At 37.7% G+C, this 27857-nt stretch overlaps 1 protein-coding gene across 2 annotated transcripts in view; it reads left to right on the forward strand.

Moving 5' to 3' along the window:
- TUSC3 (tumor suppressor candidate 3) overlaps positions 1–27857 on the forward strand; it is a 145897-nt gene that overhangs the window by 75568 nt on the left and 42472 nt on the right. For both annotated transcript variants that reach the window (XM_030492196.1, XM_030492197.1), the window contains exon 6: positions 13589–13678. In XM_030492196.1, coding sequence (XP_030348056.1) covers positions 13589–13678 — 90 coding nt within the window. The remainder of the gene's footprint in view (positions 1–13588; positions 13679–27857) is intronic.

Raw genomic sequence — 27857 nt, forward strand, 5'->3', positions numbered from 1 at the left:
ATGTGGTATACCCACTCAATGCCATGCTCTTTGGCCCAAGTGTCTATGAGGTTGTTCCGGAAATGAGTCCCATTGTCTGACTCAATTCTCTCTGGGGTGCCGTGTCGCCACAAGACTTGTTTCTCAAGGCCCAGGATAGTGTTCCGGGCAGTGGCATGGGACACAGCGTATGTTTCCAGCCAGCCGGTGGTTGCTTCCACCATGGTAAGCACATAGCGCTTGCCCTGGCGGGTTGGTGGGAGTGTGATATAGTCAATCTGCCAGGCCTCCCCATATTTGTACTTCAGCCATCGTCCTCCATACCAGAGAGGCTTTAACCGCTTGGCTTGCTTAATTGCAGCACATGTTTCACATTCGTGAATAACCTGGGCAATAGTGTCCATCGTTAAGTCCACCCCTCGATCACGAGCCCATCTATATGTTGCATCTCTGCCTTGATGGCCTGAGGTGTCATGGGCCCACCGGGCTAAAAATAATTCACCCTTATGTTGCCAATCCAAGTCCATCTGAGCCACTTTAATCTTAGCAGCTTTATCCACTTGCTGGTTATTCTGGTGTTCCTCAGTGGGCCGACTCTTGGGTACATGAGCATCTACGTGGCGTACCTTCACCACCAGGTTCTGCACCCGAGCAGCGATATCTTGCCACAATGCAGCAGCCCAGATGGGTTTACTTCTGCGTTGCCAGTTGCTCTGCTTCCGTTGCTGCAACCACCCCCACAGGGCATTTGCCACCATCCATGAGTCAGTATAGAGATAAAGTACTGGCCATTTTTCTCGTTCAGCAATGTCCAAGGCCAGCTGGATGGCTTTCACCTCTGCAAATTGACTCGATTCACCCTCTCCCTCAGCAGTTTCTGCAACTTGTCGCAGGGGACTCCACACAGCTGCCTTCCATCTCCGATGCTTTCCCACAATACGGCAGGACCCATCAGTAAACAAGGCATATTGCTTTTCACTCTCTGACAGTTCATTATATGGTGGGGCCTCTTCAGCACGCGTCACCTCCTCTTCTGGTGACATCCCAAAATCTTTGCCCTCTGGCCAGTCCATGATGACTTCTAGAATTCCTGGACGACTGGGATTTCCTATTCGAGCTCGTTGTGTAATTAGTGCGGCCCACTTACTCCATGTAGCATCAGTTGCATGATGTGTAGAGGAGACCCTGCCTTTGAACATCCAGCCCAGCACAGGCAACCGGGGTGCCAGGAGGAGCTGCGCTTCAGTTCCAATCACTTCTGAGGCAGCTCGAACCCCTTCATAGGCTGCCAGTATCTCTTTTTCAGTGGGAGTGTAGCTGGCCTCGGATCCTTTATATCCCCGACTCCAAAAGCCAAGGGGTCGACCTCGAGTCTCCCCTGGAGCTTTCTGCCAGAGGCTCCAGGTAGGACCATTCTCCCCAGCTGCGGTATAGAGCACATTTTTCACATCTGGCCCGGCCCGGACTGGTCCAAGGGCTACTGCATGAACTATTTCTCGTTTAATTTGTTCAAAGGCTTGTTGTTGCTCAGGGCCCCATTTGAAATCATTCTTCTTCCGGGTCACGTGGTAGAGAGGGCTTACAATCAGACTGTAATTTGGGATGTGCATTCTCCAGAACCCCACAACACCTAAGAAAGCTTGTGTTTCTTTCTTGTTAGTTGGTGGAGACATTGCTGTTATCTTGTTGATCACGTCTGTGGGGATCTGGCGGCGTCCATCTTGCCATTTTATTCCCAAAAATTGAATCTCCTGTGCAGGTCCCTTGACCTTATTCCGTTTTATGGCAAAACCGGCCTTCAGCAGGATTTGGATTATTTTCGTCCCTTTCTCAAAAACTTCTTCCGCTGTATCACCCCACACGATGATGTCATCAATGTATTGCAGGTGTTCTGGAGCTTGCCCCTGTTCCAGTGCAGTCTGGATCAATCCATGGCAGATGGTAGGGCTGTGTTTCCACCCCTGGGGCAGTCGGTTCCAAGTGTACTGGACGCCCCTCCAAGTGAAAGCAAACTGTGGCCTGCATTCTGCTGCCAAAGGGATTGAGAAAAATGCATTGGCAATGTCAATTGTGGCATACCACTTGGCTGCCTTTGACTCCAGTTCATACTGAAGTTCTAACATGTCCGGTACGGCAGCACTCAATGGTGGTGTGACTTCGTTCAGGCCACGATAGTCTACTGTTAATCTCCACTCTCCATTAGACTTTTGCACTGGCCATATGGGGCTATTAAAGGGTGAGCAGGTCCTGCTGATCACTCCTTGGCTCTCCAGTCTGCGGATCAGCTTATGGATGGGAATCAAGGAGTCTCGGTTGGTGCGATATTGCCGCCGGTGCACTGTTGTGGTCGCAATTGGCACTTGTTGTTCTTCGACCTTCAGCAACCCCACAACAGAAGGATCCTCTGAGAGACCGGGTAAGGTGGACAGCTGCTTAATTTCCTCTGTCTCCAAGGCAGCGATACCAAAAGCCCATCTATACCCTTTTGGGTCTTTGAAATACCCTCTCCTGAGATAGTCTATGCCAAGGATGCATGGAGCCCCTGGACCAGTTACAATGGGGTGCTTTTGCCACTTCCTCCCAGTCAGGCTGATTTCAGCTTCCAGCATAGTTAATGCTTGGGATCCTCCTGTCACTCCAGAAATAGAAATGGGTTTCACCCCTTGATACCTTGATGGCATCAGAGTACACTGTGCACCGGTATCTACTAGAGCCTTATACTTCTGTGGGACTGATGTGCCAGGCCATCTGCTCCACACAGTCCAGTAAACCCGATTATCCCTCTCCTCCACCTGGCTGGAGGCAGGGCCCCTCTAATAGTGATCACAAAATTCTCCACTTCTGTCTTGTAGAAAGGGATTAGTATTCCTTATCACAGGAGCTGGAGTAAAATCAGCTCTTTCGCTCCATCTGGGAAACTGCTCGCCAGAGACTGGAGCAGCAGCTTTCCTGGGAGGATCATCCTTGACCATTGTTCTCCTCTTCAGTTCACGCACCCGTTGCTCCAGAGCTGAAGTAGGTTTTCCATCCCACTTTCTCATGTGTTCTCCATGATCCCGCAGGTAAAACCATAGGGTGGCCCGTGGCGTGTACCTCGTATATTTTCTTTCTCGAGCAGTAGGGCGCCTTCTGTTAATAGCTGAGACATGGGTTGGTACGCGTGGAGAGCTGGATAGATGGGATAAATCGTCTCTCAATTGTTTGAACTCCTGGGACAGTTTTTCCACAGCTGAAATGATGGAAGGGGTGAGATTGTCTTCGAACTCTCGGAGTTGACGAATCAGGAAATCCACTGTTGGTGATACTCCGTCATTCCAGGTCATTGATGCCAATGTGTGGGCATATGATGATGGCGCACTCCGTGTAAGTTTCCGCCACATGGGTCGTGTACATTCGACTTCATCTGGGTCTACGGATGTGTTCCTGGAATCCGGCCTATGATAGATCATCTCTATAATGGCTGATTCCCTCAGGGACTGGATGCCTTTCTCTATCGTGGTCCAGTTGGCTGAGCGATTCGTAATATCGTCTTTGTAGGGAAACCTTTCTTTCACAGCTGCCAGGAGCCGCCTCCAAAGACTGAGGGCTCGCTTCTCTCTTGCAATCGCTTTGTCAATTCCTCCTTCCTTAGCAAGTGATCCCAGCTGCTTGGCTTCCCTACCTTCTAGTTCATGACCGTCGGCCCCATTGTCCCAGCACCGGAGCAACCAGGTGACAATGTGCTCCCCTGGAAGACGGGTGAAATCTTTTCGCATATTCCGTAGTTCGGTTGAGGTCCGGGGTCGAGAAGTGACCTCTTCTTCTTCTTCCTCTTCCTCTGACCCACGTAGTAGTAACTCTTGTTCAGGTGCTGTTGCATATAGTAATGGCACTGGGTCTTCACCTTTCTTCGCTTCGCGGGTTGCTGTTTGTGCCTTTCGTCTGCTTTTGCTTACAGGGGCAACAGACATTGTCACAAACTGGACATTTGGTTTAGCTGCAGTGTTTGTCACTGTGGTTGGAGTGGCTGCAGTGTCTGCCACTAGGATTGGAGTGGTTGCAATGTCTATTGCTGGGGTTGGTGCAGCTGTTGTGCTTGGGAGTTGAGTAACACCAACAGCTGCATTATCCGTTGCTGTCGGGGTTTGAGTAGCTACTGTGCTTGTCACTGGGGTTGGTGTAGCTGCAGTGCTTGGAGGAGCCATATTGTCTGTTGCTGTCGGGGTTTGAATAGCTACTGTGCATGTCACTGGGGTTGGTGTAGCTGTGGTGCTTGGAGTAGCTATATTGTCTGTTGCTGTCGGGGTTTGAGTAGCTACTGTGCTTGTCACTGGGGTTGGTGTGGCTGCGGTGCTTGGAGTAGCCACATTGTCTGTTGCTGTCGGGGTTTGAGTAGCTGTTGTGCTTGTCACTGGGGTTGGTGTAACTGCTGTATTTGAAGTTGGAGTAGTTGCGTTGTCTGTTGTGGTCAGGGTTTGAGTAGCTGTTGTGCTTGTCACTGGGGTTGATGTAGCTGCTGTACTTGGAGTAGCTGTGTTGACTGTTGTGGTCAGGGTCTGAGTAGCTGCTGTGCTTGTAGTTGGCATAGCTGCGTTGTCTGTTGCTTTGCCATCAGATCCAGAGACATTTTTTTCCCTTTGAAGGTGCTGGATAGTGTCGAGCAGGGCTCTGTAGGCATAGGCCAAGCCCCAGCACGTTGCCAAAATTTGTCCCTCTCTGGTATAACCAGGACGACAGCACACCTCGTTTAAGTGTTTTACTAGTTTTTCCGGATGTTGCACTTGTTCAGTGGTGAAGTTCCAAAGCACTGGAGGGGCCCACTGGCCTAGGTACTTGCCCATACTATCCCACACACCCTGCCACTCATAACTGTCCAGCCTCAGGGAAAATCTCCTGGTGGTCCTCCTATATCGTCGTCTAACCCTAGACCAGATTCGAACCTGATACTGCTGAATTTTTGACATTAAACGAAATAGGATGTTCCTACGACGGGATGGCCGTGGGTAAAACACACTCCGTATGTTTGCCAACATGCTGATCCCCAGCGCAATCAGCAGGCAGGTTTCAAGGGTACTCAAAGGCCATCTAAAACCTTCAGAACTCTCAATTGCTGTTGCAAATAGGCTGGTGGGGGAACGGGGGGTGAAAGAGAATGCTTCCTTCGTAAGTTTACCCCCCGAGGAGAAAAAAAAAAGATATGCAATTGCTAAAATATTTCATTATATACCTCCCAATGTATAGTGGTGATGGCCACGCTGGAAGCACAAACCAGACCAGTTTCATGATCAATGAGTCTATTGTATTACAAGTCATTACCATGAAGTACAGTGAAACAAGAACCTTAGCCCAGGCCCCCCAGCCGATAAACACTAAAACAGCAAATAGTGGCTGTAAGTAAGGTACAACATGCTGAAACTCTGAGATCAAGCGCAACACGTCTGAGAACCAAATAATCACCATTGTGACGAGTAGTAACAATGAATGCTTATCACAAATATGATTAAACACACTCTGGTCAGATCTGTCGTTATCTCAACCTTTCGTGCCCCACGTTGGGCGCCAAAAAGAACTGTCGTGGTTTGAGCCCAGCCGGTAACTCAGAACCACACAGCTGCTCGCTCACTCCCCCCCCCCCCCTTCTTCCTCCCCCTGCTCCCGGAGGGATGGGGAGGAGAATGGGAAGAATGTAACTCCCACGGGTTGAGATAAGAGCAGTCCCGCAACTAAGGTATAACACAAAACCACTACTGCTACCACCAATGATAATAACGATTAGTGAAATAACAAGGGGAGAGGATACAATTGCTCACCACCCGCCGACCGATACCCAGCCCGACCCGAGCAGTGATCTGGGCCTTCCGGGTAACTCCCCCCGGTTTATATACTGGGCATGACGTGCTGTGGTATGGAATACCCCTTTGGCTAGTTTGGGTCAGGTGTCCTGTCTCTGCTTCCTCCCGGCTTCCCCTCCTCCCTGGCAAAGCATGAGACTGAGAAAGTCCTTGGTTGGAATAAACATTACTTAGCAACAACTAAAAACATCAGTGTTATCAGCGTTGTTCCCAGGCTGAAAGTGAAAAAACACAGCACTGCACCAGCTACTAAGCAGGAGAAAAATGACTGCTATAGCTGAACCCAGGACAATGGCATACATTCTTTGTTTAAGCAGTTTGTTAATCTACCATGTACACTGAGGAAGGAATAAAGAACAACGTTTCAAATAAGCCACCTACAGGACTAGATTTCAAGTAGAATGATATTTCCTTTTGACCTAGAGAGCCAGGGGCAGAATCTCTTCTCTGTTCCAGGATATAATTTGAAGGATCCTGAGCTCTAGCACAGTTTTGACAGTTCTCTTTCAAAGTAAGTCCATCATATTTAGTACCATGTATTTCTCCAGATTACCAGCATTTTTCAATGATATTTAAAGATACGCTGCCACCAGAAAGCTCAAAGTTGATGTGTGCCAATCTAATTTTTTTTTTTTTTTTGGAGTCCTAATCTTTAGAGATCGCTTGAGTAAAACAATAATTAGCACAGCAAAATAGATGTTTCTGTCAAAAATCAAATAAAGATATAATCAATGGCATTTCCTTTGTTTAACCATGCAGTATATCTCTGCAGGCAGCAATTTCATTCCGATTTCACACCTCAGGGATTCAGACCAAAAGTTTAATGTTTGAATGTTTTGGGGAATTGAGTTTTTTGTCTTGCAGAGGTTAAAAATCAGTTATTCAAATCAAGAATAATTCTATTACAATCTGTATTCAATAAATAGTTGAAGACATAATTAACTTTCTAATTGAGTTAAGAAAATTAACACATCAATTGTTTCTTAAAATATTTGCAGTTCTCCTTAGCAGTAGCTGGACATTTTACATGTAACTGTAAATTGCAATTTTGAAAACTTGTAATCACATTCAACTGAATCTGTGTGGACAGGGTCAATGTCCACATGTGATCAAGCATTTAAAGAAATTATGTTGATGCCATTCAGTAATTTTCATCCCGCTGATTATATTGACAAGCAGTAATAGCATTAAAAGGAATTAAAATGGCATTAATGCTAGTTATTGTTGTCACTAATACTATTTCCTGTAAAATTCTTTTTACTTTAAAAATGAATAGCGCTTAGAGGGTGTTTTAGAAAAAGGTCTTGCATCTGAAAGTATTTAGCAATTAATCATGGCCTTGAACTGATGCTTCCCAGTTTAATCATTACTGTTCTTTCACCTTTACAAAGTTGTTAAAGGCCCATACTGCAAAATGATGTTTTAGCAAAGATCATGCAGTTACTAGAAGTCCTTTTGGTTTTATTCAGATCTACAAGTGGACATACAAGCTAATGTTGTAAGTTCTTTTTGATGGAATCAGCAGGGACTCCAGATTGCAGGCTTTTGCACAGGTAACCTTATTTCTGCAAAAAGACTAGAATAGGATAAGATCCATAGACAAATATATTCATTCTAAGGTCTTGTGTAGTTATGAATGTCTTCCATGGTGCTTTTTTCTACCAGTAAAACTTAAAGCTTCTTTTTTCATAGAAGCTTATTAACAGGAAAAATAGGGAAGATGGTATCTAGTAGAGGGGAGAGAGTTATGCCTAATAAAATGCATTTATGAAGGGTATAAATAACATAAATACGTAACTTTAAAGAATTGTATTTATTCCTCATGAATATTTTTTCCTTTCTCAACTTTAAAAAACAAATAAAACCTTGAAAGCCTGGAGAACTACAGGAGGCCCATGTTTTTGACAAAAGCTTTGGCAATTAATTTGTTTCTTAATGGCAGTTCTTTTTACAGATACTGTGGAACTGAGAAAGCACAGGAGATTTTTTCTAAAAGCTGTAGGTTTTGGTTTTGATTGGTTTTGGGGAGGTGTTGTACTGCTAGGTAGCCGGCATTCATTAATCATTTGCAAAATAACATTTTTGATTTCAGCTGAAACTCTTTCATAGATATCCTGGAATTCGTTAACTGAAAACTGTATCATTGCAAACAGATGAGCCTCTTCTTTACTTTTCCTTGTTTTTCAGAGCTTCTTGGTTTGTTTTAAAGAGCATTTATACTCCCAAATGTTGGATACTTTTTATTTGAATTAAAAATGCACAATGCCCCTCTAACTGATTGAATGATGTGTTCCTAAAATTAGAAAAAATTCTCAGCATAAAGTGCCTCTGTTTTTTTTACTAGCAGGAGAAGAGAGGATCCCCAAAATGTTGACTGAATTTTTGATATCTCCATTGATACCAAAAAGTTGTGTCTCATAGGACTTATTTCCAGTGCTGTTTTATGAGAATATTTAGGGATGCAATTTTTAGTGGTGCATGTAGTGGTTTTGGTAAACTTTCAGAAGCAAGACCAGAGCTTTCATCTCAGACATTGATTCCAGTCACAAGACTGTTGAATTGGTTTTGTCCTGAACATTAGATTGTGCAACAGTGATGCTATTAGTGGTTTCATCTCCTTGTAGAAGCACTGCAGACTCTGGTAGTATCTTGTATGCCTTAGGCATTTTTACTTACAACATTACCCAGAAGACTCTGAGAATGGCAAACCAGATGACTGAGTTACAGGATATAATATCCCATAAGATATCTTTTTGAGATCACATCCAAAATTTATCCCCTAGATTATTTTAGACTTTAATTTAAATCTTACTATTCATCCATGAATATTTTTTCCTCTGACATGGTAGCACAAAGATGAGGAAGCACTTCAGTCCTTAGATTTTTGTAGAGTCCTGTCCTTTTATACTTACAACAAGAAGCAATTTAGGTTCTTATCAAGACTCTTCATTTCTTAAGCAGAGAGAATAAAAGGTCACATGGCATAAACTGGGCAGATTTCTAACATTTCAGAAGGAATTGCTACATTTTAGACAACTCAGTACTGGTGCTGAGAGTTTGTTCAGCTGGCTAGAATGTGGGCTACAAGGGTGAATAGGGGCTACAAGGGGGATTTTTAAAGCATTTTCTTTACCAGGCTGCTGCTGTGGTTTTCTGCATGTAATTTTTGGTTTTATTTTATGTGTATATTTCAAATTTGCCTGTATAGTGGTGAAATCTGGGAAGGCAAAGTCTGTGCTCAGATTAGAAGGCTGCTGCCTAGGAGTTGACTCTATTGGGCAAAATATGTCAAGTTACTTGAATTAGGAGACAAAGCATGTGCTTACTATTGTCATAACAGTTAATGGCTATGAGAAATGTGTTCTGTGCTGATATACTCCACAGTACTACACCATACAGTACATTTGTCATCAGTTACTGCTCCAAAAGAGCTTGCTCCAAAAGGGCATCATGGCTGTGAGTGGCTTCTTTACCCCTTCTGGGAATGAGGTTAAAAAAAGTAATGTGTTTTATTCAAAGATACGGCTAGAAAAAGTTAGGCTCCTCCATATGAGTAGATAGGTACCTCAAAAGAACAGCAATAAATGCAGGTTATTAATTTCCTTTTCTTCCCATAGTTAGAGAGGGGGGAGAAATGCATGGCACTTTTTAAAGGTATAGAAACCCATTCTCTTTGCTTCTATATTGTACTCCCTGTCCTTGAATTCTATATCTCGTTTTGGACATTCTGAGAAGTGATGGATTGTTATTGAGATATTGAGTACAGATCTTGCAACTCTGTAGCCTTCTTTGAGTACAAAAGCAAAGTTAAACTGGAAAGAAAAGATTACATTTCTTTAAAACAATAATTCTGAAACGGCTAAAACTTACATATACAGAATAGTATAGAAATGAAGTACAGAACTGGCTGCCTGTGTCTGCCTTTTTTTCTTTAAACCATGCTTAAAATTAACATAATTTTAAGCATAGTTAATAATTTATGCTTATGCTTTAATGAATATCTAGATTCATTTCCTGATAAATGAATCTAGAATGTAATTTTTCTTATATTAAAAAGAATTTGCTATCTTCTGTGGTCTAAACTTGCAGAGTGAAATCTAATGATCAGCTTTGCATAGTATCTGCTAGTAGGAAGCTTTACTTCAAAATGCATACCACATGGCTTTTTAAGTCTCTAATAATTTAGTAAACTGGCAGATAATGTAAAACAAAACATATGCCTTTGAGAAGTTGATGTATTAAACCCAAATCTTTTGACAAAGCTTGTGAGACCAAAAACGTGAGAAATTCTGCACATGTACCTGTAAAGCTGTGTCTTGCTAGCAGTTCAGTGTTCTGGTGGGACTCTTGGTGTTTATTTACCGTGTGTCTGTTCATAGGAACCTTGTGTACACACAGGTGCACCACAGATGAGGTGAAAGCAGTTTCCCTCTTAGTGAAACTAAGGCTGAAGTCGTGCACTGTGAAGCCATCAAGAAAGCACATCTTGCAATTCATCAGCAAGGTGCTTGAGCAGTCCTGTCTACACATACAGTGTACTCACTGGACTAGTAATAGGGGTGAACTTTATTGCCACTGAAGACATCCTGTAGACATAGTGTGTTGTAACAAATCATTGTTCCTTCCCTCTCTATACTCCACCAGTCAATAATGTAGATCTACTCTGTTTGCTTTTGTCATATTCAATACAGAATAGGCTACCTAAATCTGGAAGCTCTTAAAATAGCTCCCCTGATAATTCAGGTAGCATGCAGAAGCTGAAGTATTGTTCTTGGAGGGTGATAAGGAGAAAGAAGGGAGCAGGTGGGTAAAAGGGGTATCCATAGTACTCTTTTCTGTAGAACTGCTGAAGTACAGACTCTAGGTAGGTGGAGTTGAAAAATCTTTCTAAGTGCTCAGAGAAAAGTGCCTCAGCTTGAATCTTCTGTTGTCCAGTTTTCATCCTTTGCACTTTGACAAGATTCAGAAAACTGTGGAAAGGGGCTATTCTCTGCACATGAGTGGTTCTGTCAAAATAAATATAGTATAAACCTGTAAGGTAAATATGTTGTCATTAATCACATGTTACAAGTTGCTCATTCGAAGGAATGAATTTGGCAAAGTTTTTTCCTGGGAAACACGAACTCATAGTAATGGTGAGTGAACTGTCTTTTGGAATTTTTGCAACCCAAAGCATGGAATCCTATGGAAATCCTATGGGCTTGGAATGGTATCAGTGTGATGTATCATAGATGCATGCATCTGTTCTGCAAATAATGGTGTGTATTTCAAGTGCATTTTACAAACAGTAAAAGTTTGTTGTTTCCGATGTTGGGGTTTTTTTTATTATTGTAATAGCTGAATATAGAACACAGAAAAATGAGCTCGAATGTCAAGTATAGCATACTAAATGCTTGGTTAAGGGACATAATGGAAATGTTCTCTTAGGATACTTAAAATACGGTATGGAGAAGAATGGATGAGAACAAGAGAGGAATCTGGAGAATATTTTTTGGCTCCTGAAAAGATCATTTTGAAATGCACAGTGAAGAGGTGTATGATGGAAGGAAATCATGGCAGATCCAGGATGTCTTGTACTGAATTAGTTTTCTTGATCACTAACAGTCTGAACTGGAAGAGTATGAAAGATGATTTCAGGATAAACAACCACATTGCGATCTCTTTCCTTTGCAATAATAGTAATACTTGGAAGTTGTTTCTCCTCACTATTGAATTTCATTGATATTTTTTTGTTAGACATTAGCATGTTGTGAGACAGTGTGTTTGTATTACCAAACATTAAACATCTTCAGTAATTTGAGATAGTTATCTGTTACAAAGTATACGACTGTATATAAACTGTATATAAATATATAAAATATGTGTATTTTAAAACTTTCCATGTGGAAGAAGATTTGGCCCTTGAGAATGTAAATTAAATACAGTAATTTAAGAACGAGTAAAATAACTTTTCATAGAAAACTCACTTTCAGAGAGCCACAGTTTATGTACTCTAGGTGTCTGTTCTTTTTTGATGCTTTACATTTCAGCTAACTTTTGGCCTTCTAAAACATCTCTTCCACCTCACTTATGTTACCCACATTTTCAGTTTTTCCACTTTTGTACTTTCATATAAGCTATCTCATGTGTGATCACCAAAATTGCAGTATAAATTTCTAAAACAGTCTGCAAGGTATAGAAATAACTGTTACCCTTTTCCCAGTAATTGAAATATACACTCTCTTAATTTCTTTGCATATTATTAATTAAAACATAATCCATTTGCTAATAATCAGTACCAGTATGCTTTCATCTGCCATGTTAATTAGTATACTGATATATTCAAAATCCTGCTAAAGGCAAAATGAAACACACCTTGAATATTTCAAGTCAATAATCTGTTCTTCGTGTAGTTGAAATCTTAACACTACGACAAAGAATTATTTTTTAACGCAACATGAAGATGTATTTTTTCATTATTTTCTTTTTCTGTTACAAGAGCAAAAATTCTCAATTATAACACCACAGTTAAAATTGTTATGTACACATTTCCTAGTATCTTTCCCTTTCTCTCATGTCATGATTACTCTTCCACTGTTTATACCCAGATTTTGAGATCATTCATTGGCTTCACTTCGGGGTGAGGGGGTGCTATGCTGAGTTGTTAAGATTCAGTCCTAAGGCCTTGCAAAGTTTGTTCAAACGATAGTGCTAGAGGTGGCAAAGCTGCATTTATGGGGATAAAAGCTTCAATAGTTTATATTTATTTCGTGAATGTGTTTCTTAAAATTTTTTAAAGAAAACCCTTTAAAGGGTTTTAATAAACCCTGCTGTAGTTAAACATCATGGTATTAATCTTTACATTTGCGATCCATCTGCTCAAATTACTATGACTGTACTATGCTGGCAGGAATATTGATGTACAGTAAAAATTAGCATATATGTAAAAACTGTTCTTAAATTATCTTGGAGTTTTTGTAAGGATTATCTGTACTGGTAAGCCAGAAAACATTTTTAGAGGATCCAAGTTTCCCATTTTTGTTTTTCTCATTTGGTACTCAAAAGATACTGTATTTTCTTCCTTAAGGTAGTTATAATGACACTTGCTATGACTGTGATGTCATGTAGATTCTGCAGTTATGACCTTGTACAAGAATTAATGTCTGTTTTTACAGTTGTCTGCATCCCTAACCTAACTTCACACTTCTTTCCATAGGGAATTTCACTTTTCTACCAACTCAACCAGTATTATTTTTCATAGCTGAAATGAATCACAGTCATATAGGACACACAATGAGAATTTCATAAAATGGGACAGACACTTTTTCTATAATTGGATTTTTTTCTTACGCTTTTATGTATCATTTTGTACACCTGAAAGCAAACAGGTGAGCTAAACATTTGTATTGGATCAGAGGCAGAATTCATTTTATGAAAGGTTGTATGAATCTTGAACACTAGTTTGCAGAATATTTGCAATGAACGTCTTTTACTGCTGTGAGTGCTTTTTGCCATATAGATGTGGTAATGTGGCAATTCCAAGTGCACATAACGGCAGGATTCTTTCCAGTGAGATTTAGAAAACCTCTGTCTTGAGCTAACTCATTTTCTAACAGAAGTCATTAAGAATTTTATGAGAGCAGCACATCTGTAAACCCTATCCTAAAAATCAAATAGAGGTTGATACTGTATCTGGTTACATAAACAATTATGTATCTAAAGCATCACTAACAGAATGGTTTTCTATTCAGTTCTTCTGAGTAAATACATGAACATATGGTTTTTCTATTTTTTTCTAGTGTGTTGTATTTGCTATGACATCTGGTCAGATGTGGAATCATATCCGTGGACCCCCGTATGCACATAAAAATCCTCAGAATGGACAAGTGGTGAGTTGATTCTTTCATTTTGAGGGGAAATATGATATAGATAGTCATTTCCTAGTGAGTCTACAATTGCAAATAATTGCAGTTCCATGGCACTGTATTGCAGTCTGTCAGAGTCTTAAGTCTCCAGCTGCAAGCAGAGTCTGTTTTGGAATTTCAGATGTTTGGAAAGTGCCACCATCTTTGATTTGAGAAATGAAATGGGTGGCCATGTTTTCCAAAATTCTCTCTGTCAGGTTCCCAGCTGTAATGCATGTGTTATAAAAGATTCGATACCACACAATTTCCACTGCCCAAAGATAAATGGTCTTGTGTCTTTTTGTAGAAATATGCTCCCTCACAAAGTGAAAAGCAAGTTGTTTGGGTTTTTCTCTTCTTTTCAGGCTCCATTTACACAAACCTTTGAGGTTTGTTACCTTCCTCTTACTTGAGCATTTTAGTTAGAAAAGGAGATGGCAAATATTTTCATGTGCTTTGTACCATTTTCCGTTGCACCTGGAATTCTTCCGCTGATCTTTAAGGAATGCATTTTACTATAACTCTTTACGCCTTCAACTTAAATTCTTAATCAGCTTTAATAAGAAGTTACTAATAGTTGTCTGCTGCCAAAATTAGTTATACCTCGCTGCTGCTGGCTTTGAAGGAATTCTCTTACTTGCTCCTTCCTGATCACAAATTAGCAAATTAAAGTTCAGAAGAAACTCTCGGTCTACTGGGAAGGTAAAGAGGACCTTGGCTAGTTTCTGCTACTATTTGTTATTTACAGCTTTTCAGGCAAGTTGTTGGGATATAATCTACAAAACTTGCAGTGAACTTAGTAGTCAGGAAGCTTTTTTCGTAACTAGTGTCCTGTCAAGCTGTTTTCAGCTTTGGCTATGACTAGTTCAAGGAGACTGCCTTATGTCTTAAAGAAACAATGTATTCAAAGCTCCCTTTGTGGCATATCTTCATTGAAGTAGCAAAAAATTATGGTTTGAATTTGATTACTGATCTGCTTTTAACAGGAATGTAGCAGTATATCGATGTCATAAAATGACATGATTCCATCTGTTAACTTTGTTATACAGAAGTGGAATTGATAATGTAACAAACAATCTCTATAAAACACTGTTTATAAAAATTTAGAGTTTTTCATTACCGCCTTGCAGTATTTTTGATACTTTCCTATGGAGTGACAGAAAGGTGAAATACTGCAAAGAAAAAGCACCATTTGTGACCAATTAGTTTTTACCATATCCAGTTTTATACACATTGCCCTTTTCTTAAATAACTGTTTCTGAAGTGTAGCCTACATTCAGTAATTAAAAAAAATCCCCCTAATTGTTCCTGAATTTGTGCCATCTTGTCTCAGTTTTTGGAGTGTGAACTCGTATCCTATATGAGTGTCTGAAAAGCTACTAGTTCGGGAGTGTTAGCGTACACAACTAAATAATGAAAATAATAGTAAAGACAGCTTTAAGTTCTAGATACTAACCTTCTGTATTAGTCAGCATACATGCCGCCTTTTCTGGTTTTGCTTCAGTATATGACTTCAGGTAAGTTTTGTTCCTCTGATTCACCTGTCTCTCCTTGTTCACAATGTGTCAGTACCGTCACCTCCTTGGAGCTTTGTCTGTGGCAGTAGGTATAACCAGTCAAATTCTGAGAACTAAAAAAAGCACAGATGCAAGATCACCAAGTTGTTGATTTAAGGTATCACTGACCAGTATAGTTGTAACTGAAAGCTTTGATTTTTACCAGTATTAGAAGCTTAATAAGCATTCTCTAACCCTTTACCTATTTTACATTGTGGATTTCTTTTCAAGTAACACTATTGAACATTTTGCTGTTTCATTTTTCTAGCACTTGTCTATATTCCTGTGAATTTGAAGTCATAGAAGGGCTTATCTAACACTTCTGTGGAATGTATTCAGCCATGATAATTCACTGTAACACCATTCTGCATTAAGTCAGTAACTGCTGTCTTTACATCTGGATGAAATTTAACTTGCCACTTTCTTTCCAATGTCTAGGATTTATTATCAATTCAAAATTTGCATGCCAATTTTGCACAAGGATTACTTGTATGTGATGCTCTGAAACCTTGTTAACAGTCTTACCGTGTAAAACACTGTTTTTAAGAGGAGACATAGAATAGCTCACCAAGCTTAATTGTTTTATTGTTAGCTAATTCTTAGCTAATTCTTAGTTTTTCTCATTTTCTCATTTGGTTTTTCAGTTTTGTACTAGCTGTAGAGCCTGATATGCCATCAGACTTTGAAAGTGGTAATATTCTGTCTCCATAAACTGTTTCTTGCCTCGGATATCTCCTATTATTTGCTTTGTTCTTGTCATAATTTTAGATGACACCTCATTTATTTTCCTTAAATTCCTATTTTTTCAAAAGATGAAAAGACATTGGTTTGCTTTTCTTAAACAATACTACTTACTAGTGCCAGTATCTTGTACAGTAACATTACCAGTTCTTAAATTTTTTGGCTTGTGCACTGCATTTATGATTCTTTGATTGCCTAAACTACTTTAATTCTGTGATTGTATTCTTTGAATGAAGCTTTCAAGCCATATTTTTGTTCTTCTGTGTGAGTCTATTCTGTGAAGTTGATGTGCTCACTTATTGAGGTTATTGCAGTTACTTACTTTTATTCCCCATTGCCATCAGCTAATTTCAGTTTGTGGGTCCACATGAAAGCAGTATCAACTTTTATGTAGAAAGCTGAATCACACAGTGTCACTGTTTGATATTTCAGTTCTGGTTTAGGTTGATGAATCTGGTGCTATCTTTTGCCTGGTACCTTTGTTAGGATTAGGCCCTTACTGACTGTGCAACTCTAAAATCTGTACCTATTTTACTGGGATTGAGAGTGAAAATTAAACATCCCTTTGGTGTCTGTCTAAAAACAGTTTTGGGAGAGTTCTGATTTTCATTCAGAGCTTGGTCTGTGGTGAGCTGGAGAATGCAATTACATATTTTTGAGCCTCCTGCAGAGGTAGTTCTTCTGTTTAATTGACCTAATAACAAAAAATTCTCATTAGATTTTCATCAGCTTTTGATCAAATAGCAATGTATAGGAAAGCTTTTATGTATATCTATCCCAGGATTAGCAGCCATTTTTTTGATTTGGCTACAAATTGTACAATTTTTATTGTGCAGTATGCTCAAGACTGCATCTTTAAAGTGGTTGAAATTTTGCTATAAATGAGAACAGGTCAAAGGACAGGCTTGATCTAAGATACTGAATTAAGATGGTTTCCGAAGCTCATAATCTTGTTTCCTTCTCTGAGAAGAAATTATTAGATGTTGGAAAAGTTTTTGTGTGAAGAGCAAAATAGAGTATTTTTATTGTCGCATAATAGATGGTTTTCCTATATAAGATGATGTTTATTATCCATGTGAAATGGATAATGGTGTTATTTGCCACTATATGAATTGGATTTTTTTTTATATCTTGTATTTTAAAAACTTGTTAAAATTGCTTAAGCGTAACACAAATTACATCGTTTTGAAGCAATTTATATCTGTGTTGCAGGTCTTTCAGATAGAACACCTTGTAATATCAGATCAAGTAATTCATTCAGTTGTGGAGTTTATTCAGCTTTTTTTTTCGCTGCTTACCTTTCACAGTTTTATAACCACTGATCTTTATTTGGGAGTAGTCTCTAAAATACCACTTTTCAGATGGTCCTGCTGGTACAGGTACGTGGTAATCTATGATTCTGAAGTTAAATGAAAAATATATTTCACTACTAGCATTGCTTTTGCATTTGTCAATGCAAAATTAAGGTACTGTGTGAAAAATTTATGCTTAGAATATCGAGATTCTTAATTCACATTAGTCCTCTACTGCTAAGCAGGACTAAGTGTCATTTATTGAAGTATATTCTGTGTGTTTTCTGACATGATTTTTTCGTATGATTCTAATTAAAATAAATTGAACTGTTTCTGGAACAGTTTTAAAGAATGACTCTCCCTTTCCAGCTCAGTAAGTCACAGTAAATACATTGTCCTATTGCCTTTAATCTGTCTGGGATCACATTTGAAGTACATTTTACCAAGATTGTATTTGTAATGCCTGATGTTTCTGAAAGTAGGCACATTTCTTGGTAGCAGTTTCAATATACACAAAAGTAACTTTACTGTGTGATTTATTATGATATATTTGCCTTGGGTTTAGATAAAAAAAGTTCATACAGGTTCTTATATCAGTATCTAACATGAGTTATCCGGGTTGGTGTCACTTTTACTACAGCAATATTTTGGTGCATCTCTTGACAATAATCACAACCATAGTGCTATTGAAAATACTTAGTATTTTATTGGAATAGCCATTTTTTAATGTTAATATGCTTGCTGGAAATAAGTAGGTTATTTGTGTTGTAACTGTATTTAATGAAATGGCTTTCCTGTGGTTATCAAAGCAATGGGTCTATTCAGAAGCTGCAATTAGTAAAGGGTTTCTCAAGCCTTTAAATTAAATTTACATCTTGATATAGTAAAAAATATGAACAATTGGCAGTGTCAGATGTAGAACTAGTATAAAACAATCTTAATTCTGATAACAGATCAATACATTAACAAATAGGCAACATCTTATCTAAACTAGTGTTGGGAAAACTGTTAATTTGTAAGATATCTGTCCTGATTTTTGAGATTGCAGGAGTGATTGTAACTTGTATTTCAATAACTCTGTATAACACATTTCTACCTTGGTATTAGAAAAGAAAAACCTTACACAATATTTTGTATCCTGTTTTACTGTGGGAAGAAACAGAGGTAAGTAAGTGGTCATGACAGAAGAGTTGCTCAGATGAGGCGTTAGAACCTCTAAATTCTTAAACTGGTCAATGCTTGAAGCATACATGCTGCAAAAGTTCAGACAGCACCTTGGTATTGCAAGCACTGCAGCTTTGGCTGACTAAAGATGGAAGTACTCCTATCAAATAAAATTTGATTTTAGACAAATAATTGGGCAGCAAGTAGTCTATCATGATAAAATCCAATAAAATAAAAAACTGCTAGATTTAATTAGCTGTTTGTGACAACAGAAGTCCAATTTTAATTCACTTCTACCATTTTCAAATAACAAACACTTCCCCACCACCACCTTTTGCTAATTGTAGATGGGCTCCTAGAAGCAATTTGGTCTCATTTGAAAGAAGAACTGTTTTGTACACAGCGATTCTTTTTGTGTCAGAAGTTAGAGAGTTTGTGTGAAATTATGAAGTATCTCAGGATAGAATGGTAATGCGACACAGAAAAATAATGTTTTCTTAAAACAGAGAAACAGTATGACACAAGGGAAAAATCTGTTCATGTTCTGTTATTACTTGAACAAAAGACATTTTCTTAAACCCTTCTTGAGTGCCAGGTAGGAATCTAGTTTTCCTGTGTTCCTGGTCTATACTGATTGTGTAGATGTTAAAAAGTAAGAGCCTTCTCTAATAAAATAAATTTGATGGGAAGGTACCTCTGATGATCTCTAGTCCAGCTGCTTGTTCAAAGCTGGTCAGGTTGCTCGGGACTTTGCCTAAGCAAATTTTGAAAGTCTTCGTGGTTAGAGATTCCCCAACCTGTTCCAGTGTTTCACCATCCATGTCATTCTTTTAATTTTACAGTCAAGGTATATTTTATTCTTCTCTTCAGTAAAAGTTGCTTTGGCTGCGTTCTTGATTAGAATGTAACACTGACTTTAATAAAATTAGACTTAGCTGAGCAGTACACCTTTTCAGAGTTCCTGACAGCATATGTTTGCTTAAGTGGCACTGGCACTATTATATCACTACTATATCCACACTGGAAATGAGAAAACATTAAACCTGGAGCAGTCATAGAGATTCTTCTCTATATAGATTCCATTTTCTCGATAGAGCTGGGCAGACATTCTTCCTATAGCTGTTAAACAACTTTGCCATGTCTGTTTTCTTCCAAAATCTTACAAGCTTTTACAAGAGAAGAAAGAACTCTTACTATATTTTCCCTGTTGCTCAACACTTTAGATGGATTATTTGGTGAATCTTTCCTATTCCCTGCAGAAAGATAATCTGTAGTACAAGGGTTGCTTTTGCTGAAGTAAAATTTCAGCAGTTGAGAATTGTTTTGTGAATTACTAAGCAAGCATCAAAATATTTCCTATCATGCAGATCCTTCTAGAGACCTGGTGCAATTTTCCTTTGGAGAGCTTTTACTTCTCCATACAGTTTTGCTAGTAAGCTCTACTGCTGTCATTTCAGTTTAACATCAGATTTTTCTTTTGCCTGTGAATAATGTCAAGAAAAGGAATATGCATTTGAGTGACATAATGTAGATGAAGCAGCATACTTCAGACAGTCCTTCATGAACTGATTTACCCATCATCTCCGGTTCAGAGAGAGACCTTTACTGAGTTTGATCTGGTCTTTAAATGATTTAAAGACATCTTGTATCAAGCTAATATGATGCACAGAAGTGCGTTGAGGACCAGATTTGATGTACATCACATTTTCTTAGTATTCAGTACTTACAGAATGAAATTTATATATTTGTTAGAGATAGAAGGTAGTTCTTTTCTACATGTTTGTACTGGAAAAAGAAGACATTTTGCACTGTCCCCTTTAAAAGGTAATATTTATATGAAAGCTGTTAAAGGCTGTAACAGTTTAGGTACAGTACAAATTATAAAGAGCTCTTTACTGAAGGTCTTGCAAATCTAGGTTTTGAGCAATAAAGAAAACATAAAATAACCTCCTTCTTGTTCAAAGGTCCTGAGGTCACTTAGCATAGCAGAATGCTCCACATGAAGAGAAAATAGCATTATCATTTAAAAGAGGAAAGTTGTCTGCATTTACCAGTCCTTCACACTTCTAATGTGGGGTCAATGGAACGAAAGAAGAAATTGGTCTATGACTTTTTTTTTTAATAATCACTGTTCTAAAAAACGTTCCAAACAAAAAAACTGTTCCTGTGCCTATTGCACATCCCTAATTCTGTAGTTCATATTAATCACCTTGAGTAATCCCTGTCAGGTAAAAGACGGCATTATTCCATAGTGTTTTCTGTGTCTGAATATCAGAGTCCTAGAACTAAACTTGAAATTATTTTTTCAGTTGTTATTTGCCTATAGACAGAGAACACTTCAGTGAATGGTACAATGAATGAATAAACACGATCTGATCTTGTCAGATGCTGTCATTTAAGATAATATTAATGCTGGAAATAGGAGAAAAAAGACACAGATTGTTTTCAGAACACAGGTATACTGCCATTAAAATGTTTTATATGTAAAAACAAAACTTTAAAATTGAGCTCTGGAGAAGTGCAGAAATATTTGGGCATAGTAATACTCGCAGAATTGGAGAGAATTTTGTCAGTGTCAGCTACTTCACCTTCTGAATGTGCATTTAACTAGAAGTATGCTACAGTAAGTGGAAACAATGCAAACATTGGATCAGCTGCATAATTTAAGAATGGATTTTAAGAATCGATTTGTGAACCAAATTGAATTAAATTCATGCTATTAGTCATTTACTATCCCAGTAATTGATCACTTGAATTATTATTAATTATCTCTGGAAAATACAGAACCACAAGGACATGATGTGCATGTATATGCCACTTCAGATAGTGTTTACAGAGGGACTAAAGTGTTTGTACTGTGGTCTTTCCACTGTATTCCTCTCATCCCTTAAAAACATTATATTAAAGTCAGGCAGATGTTTTGCAAACCTTGTGTAACTCGAAAAATAGAAACAGTACAGATTAAATTTGTATTTCTATCTTTTTTCTCCTGTTTAATTTCCTGTTTCTCTAGCCCTACTACTACTACAGAACAAATAATTGAAACCCCTCCAAAGAAGCTTCTTTAAAGCTGAGGAGAAGATTCTAGAAGGAACAGTCTAGGGAAACATTCAAACCACTGTTACTCAGAGGATTATTTTCTGTATAAATTAAAAAATGTACCTGACAAAAAAGATACCAGATACAGCATAGGGTACAGTGAATCCTGAAACAGAGAGCACAACTGAAATAATAAACACAAAACAGCAATTTGAAAATGGAAAGTACAATGGGGGGGGGGAGGGAACAAAGAAACACAAACAAAACACACACACAAAACAACAAACAAACAAATAAAACCAGAAACCACTTCCAGCAGAATCCTGGATTTTACTGGTATAGGTGACCAGTACCCGTCTGGTGATACATTTAATGTCTTTAAAATGAGCCTCTTTTGAGTGGAACTTACTCCCTTTGAGAGTTAAATAATATTGTAAGATTAGGTTATTAATATACTATCAAGTCCAAGTGCATAATACTGGTTTGAGGGTTTTTTCCTTCTCTTTTGCCCCTTTATTTTCTTTGCTTTTGGCCATCTACACTATTTTAGCTCTGATCCAGCAAAGAACATGAATGCTTAATTCATAATGCATGAGTACACAGTAGTGGGAGGGCCCTTGTACATTGTCCACTCACGAACAAAGTACAACTTATCAGAATCTTACTTTAAGATTTTGCTAGAACACCACTTGTTTTACAGTGGTGTTCTACCACCTTTTGTATTCAAATTAAACTTGTAATTGTTGTATGGATTGCAGATGCAATACTTCTTACCTTGATTTTGACTTATCTTTTTATAGGCAGATCACATTAATGAATCATATCCAGCCCATACTTACATAGTTTATCCTGTTTTCCTAGCTGAGTTCTTTTCAGATAATGAGAACATAATTTGTGGAAATCCTTCAGTCTTTTGAAGTGTATAACCTTCATTTCTTCCCATGTAATGTAGTGGTGGTTTTTCCTTGTTTCCTTTCTGGCATCAACTGAATTCATTAGTACCAGTTTTTGCACTCAAATAATCAACTTGAAATGTAATAAATTAGTCCCAAGATCTAGAATTCCTTTATGTGTTTTTAAAGAGCCTGTTCTGTCTCTCATTGAGCCAGTTATTCAACCTGCTTATAGTGCTTGTTCCAAACCAGTTTTCTCCTGCTTTACATGTAACAATGAGAGGATTAATTACCTTGAGAAAGAGATTATGCCTGATGAATCTGATATCTGTCTCTTTGGAATAAGTGTGCTGTATTTCATCTAATTTTTCATGTTCCTTCAGATGTTTAATTGCTCTTTATTTCAAAATTTATTCAGAAGCATTTCATGTTATTGAAATCTAACTTCCATCTGTCCAGAATTTGTTTAGTTTCTATTTATGCTGTTCTAAAGATTTTCACTAACATAATTAGACAGAGTTGGCTAGAATACATACATTTAAAAAAAAAAAAAAAAAAAAAGAATAATTGTGACTGGGCTTTAATATTTCCGTACTAGTTTTGGAATTCTGCTTTTGAGTTTCCTTCAATTTTTTATGTGGTATAGATGCATTGTCAGCTGTGTACCCTTATATCCCTTTTATTCGTTACAAGCATTGCTTAAAACAGAATTCAGATATTGGGTCGTTACCACACTTTAATGCATATTAACTTACTTGCATGTTCTCTGATTTAATGGCTGAAATATCAGCTATCTGTTCATTTCATTTGCGGGGCCACCTCATCTTAACTCCTGACAACTTTCATTTTATCACTAACCTTCTTGACCTTTTAAGAGGGGAAATGTATTTGCTAGTCATTCTTTCTAAACTCCTATTGTTCATTGTATTCCGCTCAGGATTATTAATCAGTTAGGTCTGGAATTCTTCTCTGAAAGGTGACTAATTTATTTATTTATAAGATGTGCGGGATACAGATGTAAGATAGTTTAAGAAACTTAAACTGTTAGTCTCTGAGTCGTTCAGTTCACCAAACTTTTCTATTGTAGATGACTTCCCTCATTAATTTTTTATTTCAGTTGAACTCCTTTGAAATGTAAAAATCTCAAATTGAAAATTTCAAATGTGTCATTGTTAGTCTTTCAGTTTAATTTCTGAATCAAGTCAGGTAATTTTATCTGAAATTATTTTATCCTTCCTGTGTCTTTATAGTGCCCTTAAAATATTATTTCTCCTTGTTGAACTAGTCGATAAATAAAGATAGAATCTGCTAGGTGTCACATACTGATCATTGAGGTCTGCTGTTAGCAGTATCGGTTTCAGTTCTATCTAGAAAATTAGTCCTCAATCTACCAGGAGTTCTTTTTCTGAATGCTTTTCAGTTCAACTTTGTAATATCCTTCTCCATGAGTGGGGTCTGAATTCTCTCTTGACCCTGCTCTCCTCCTCCAAAACCTGAAGTGTTCACTGAAGCTCAGCCTATTTTTTCATTTCCATTTTGTTGTGAGTTCGCTTGCATTAGTGTTTAGTTCAAATAAGGGGTGCTCTTTTGAAGCGCATGCCACCTTTATTCCCACCTTCTGTGCTTTGGTTCATGCTACACGGGGCACATGGGCTATGATCCTTTTGCATGAAATGAAGCCAGATGGTGGGACTCCAGGAGTTCAGACAGTACAGTCCAAGCTACTACCAGTTTGGTCAGGCTATTGGACAAAAGAGGAACTAGTGTGAAATAGAACCACTTGAAATGTGTACAGTGTGGATATTGGGTTTGAAGAATTAATATGCACTACTCACTAATATAAACATAACCTTTGAGTCACCAGCAGATCAACATAAGCATCTTTCCATCAGTAATGGTGCTATTCTTCAAGTCAAATTTTGAAATTTGTTCTGATATGAGGGGTGATGTTGAGCAGGAGGCTCTGTTTCCATGAAGACATTTCAGTCACAGATATGTATCTGATAGCCCTAAGATGCATGTCTTAAATTTTACCAGGTATATTCTGGTAATGGATCATCAAATAAATTTAAATCTATTTCCTGCTAATATATGTTTGTGTGTATGTGTGTGTGTGTGTATATATATATGTACATATATATCAATGAAAGCTAAATAGAGCTATAGAGCTTTAGGTCATGCCTGCTTTTGTCTTAGTAGCTCTGTACTGATCTTTCCTCTATTTCTTGAAAAGACCAAACCTCATAATCTAGACTTAAGTGCTTTTCTGCCTGCTTTGCTTTTATACTTATAAGGCTTTGCTAAAGTGTATGTCAGATGGAGGAATATATAATGAACATTTAAGCATGGATTTTCTATCATATTTTTAAGAATTACAGTGGATAAATCCTGCCTCTTTTACCATGTTTTTAATATGCTATGAGAATAATTTCCTTTCTTAATATGCTATGAATATAATTTTCTTGTATTTAATAGGTCATACTATAGAAGTATTTTTATATCCTCTTATTTATGGCTTTCAGATACAATATTCAGTCCTTTAATATTTTTATAATTCTCTACAATGCTCTTGAAATTTTAGTACAAATACATATTCAAGTTGATATTTAGATACTAGACATAAACCGTTAAAAAGTGCAATCTTTTAACAGAACTAACAAATGCCTTGGTCTGTATAGATACATTTCCTAATTGCAATACTTCCTCTTTTCATTTCAGTCCTATCCAAGGCAGGGGAGGAAAAAAAGAAAAAAAGAGTAGAACACTTTCAAACATACAGGAGTTTAATTTCAATATTTACCCCAAAATAGCGCATTTCTCAAGAGTTTGCAGAAAAGGATTGCTGGTTGGTATTAAAAATGCCAGTTTCAAGGGAGACAAAAGAATAACCTTCAAACTTTTTCTGACTTTGTCTCTTATCAGTCATGCAAGTGTCAGAGTCACAATGCAAATACTCAAGAAGGCTTTGAATTGTCAATAGAAGCTTCCTCTTTGAGGTTATGTTCGCTGGAACAGAAGAGATAACACTATTATCAGTGGTTTTATAGTGTAGCCAATTTCTCATTGCATGTACTGAAATGCAGTTCTAAATACAGTTTAGATATTGGTGTAATGATAAATATGTCAGACTGTTAAACTAAATTCTGAATGTTTTTGTCAATCCTGATACAGTATGAAATTACACTCTGGTCTCTTTCAGAGATTTTTATGAGCATTTTATGGGAAAAAAAAAAGTAGTTTCAAACACATTTCTAACCTCCCTTTTGGGAAAATAAAATTAAATATGCATTTCTTTCTGGTATGTGTGCTGAATTGTCAGCCAGTTGGAACTTCAGAGTTTAGCACTGGAATGTAAATATACAAAATAAAAGCTAGCAGACTGTATAATATACAAATACCACTGCAAGCTGTTTATGATCACCGTAGTATGAATTTTTATGCCTTTTTTTTTTTTTTTTTTTTTTTTGATAAGGCATTCAAGTCCTGGGTTTTAACTTCCGACTATGTGAATTGGTTTGAACTGCTGTTCATGGGCTTGTTACTTCTATACTATTTTTTTCCTGTGGGCTAGCTAATGCACAAAATCTCAATGTATTCAAAAGTACTGTAGAAATTCTTGTATAAGAATAATGTACAATCTTCTTTGATAAAGTGTCCAAAGACTGGCATCTACCGGAGAGTAATTAGGATAGCTGTTCAGCTTTTCTGCTGTAGAAGGTAATATTTTTTTCCCTAAGTGTATACAAAAGACTGTCTTCAAAGTTCCAGATACATAGGGAAATAAAGAAATTTTATATTTATATAAATAATTATTTATATTTGTGTATATTCATCTACATAGGGAAATAACAGAACTTTACTTAAAGCACTCCAATAGAAGCACAGGTTATTCTTTCTTACAATATCACAGACTTTTTAAAAGGAAATTATTATGTCTTTAAGATAGCCAAACAGTTGTCATCCATATTTGAAGTTGTTCTTAGCTTTTTGTTAAGCAGTTTAGCTTACCTGTTTTGAAGGATGTCGTAGATAAAAAGCAAGGAACCTATGTCATGAATCTTGAATTACTGTTAGGCTTTAGACTGAAATATACTGAAATATCTGGAATGATGCTATGCTGCCTCCAGAAGCATAGCGTCATTCTTTTTCAGTGATTCTAATCAGCATTTTCTGAAAATGTGAGGTGTTGGAGTGTGTAAAGAGATTGTAAGAACTAAAGAAAAAAAAATACACTGATATCAAGTTACTCTAGACAAAAATTACAGTAATGAAGCAATAGGTCAGGAGGAATACCACAAAGATTAATAATGACTAAAGGATTGAAATAAAGGCACACTGTAGCCTCACTGAAATATTACAATTTAAGATCCAAAAGTAATGAGTAGAATGCCAATACTGGCCATAAGCCACAAAAATATAAACCATATACTTATATAAGGATATATAAATATACATACACACAGGCACCTTTGCACATGCATATGAAAGTTTTTATAGCTAATTGTTATTTTTGACTAATTTTTTAACCATTCTATGAAATCCTTCACTTCAGCTATCAGGTGGAATTTTTTTTTACCCTCATATCCACTCCTCCCACTCTCTTAAATATTTCTCGAATGGGACTTGGAGTTTCCCATAGATTAAAGAATAGCACTAGCAAGTATTTTATAGCAAACATTGCAAAATAAGTCATATGTCAAGCAACATGGGGAAAAAATAGTCTTGTTCATTTTTGGTTGCAGATGGTCTTGTTAAATAGGATTGCTTTGGCTCTCTAACGTGTGACATTTTTGCATTTAATGTAAGAAGCTGTCTGTTACTGATTCTGAACTTCTAGATTATATTTTTGAAAACATGGAAACAGTCAGCATTCAGATATGTGAACTTTTTGCCACATAGATGAAGATATGGTCATGGTTTAATCTGGCAGGTAACTCAGCACTATTCAGCCGTTTGCTTACCCTTCCCCTTCCCCCTCCCCTGAGGGATGAGGGAAATCAAAAGAATGTAAACCCCATGGGTTTTATAGGGAAAGCTACTAGGAAGAAAAATAACTGTTACAGCTGAAACCAGGTAAGATATTATTGAAAGAAAATAAAAAACATTTCTGAAGTACATATTTTTAATAAAGAATAAAAGTTACACCTGAGACCTACGAGGTCTAAAGCTTTTGGTTTACTAGTATTTTTTTTTCCTTATGTTCTAGAAAGCTGATGAAAGTCTAAAAGTTCAGGGTTCTGTCAGCTTAGTTCTAGGGCTGGATTTTTTTAGTGGGATTATTTTTTTTGGGGGTTTTGTTTCTGTGGAAACAGCACAAGGAGTGTTCTCATAGCCATAGGCAGTGCAGTACATAGTTACTCTTGGGTAAAACAATGACATGCCTCTTTCAGGTCTTTCTTTAACCAAGATCTATGGCAAAAACGGCAACAAATTCCAGTCAGCTTGTTTTCTTAGTATGTGAGCTGTATATAACTACTTC

The sequence above is a fragment of the Strigops habroptila genome, chromosome 7 (genome assembly GCF_004027225.2).
Source record: "Strigops habroptila isolate Jane chromosome 7, bStrHab1.2.pri, whole genome shotgun sequence".
Taxonomy (NCBI): Eukaryota; Metazoa; Chordata; class Aves; order Psittaciformes; family Psittacidae; genus Strigops; species Strigops habroptila.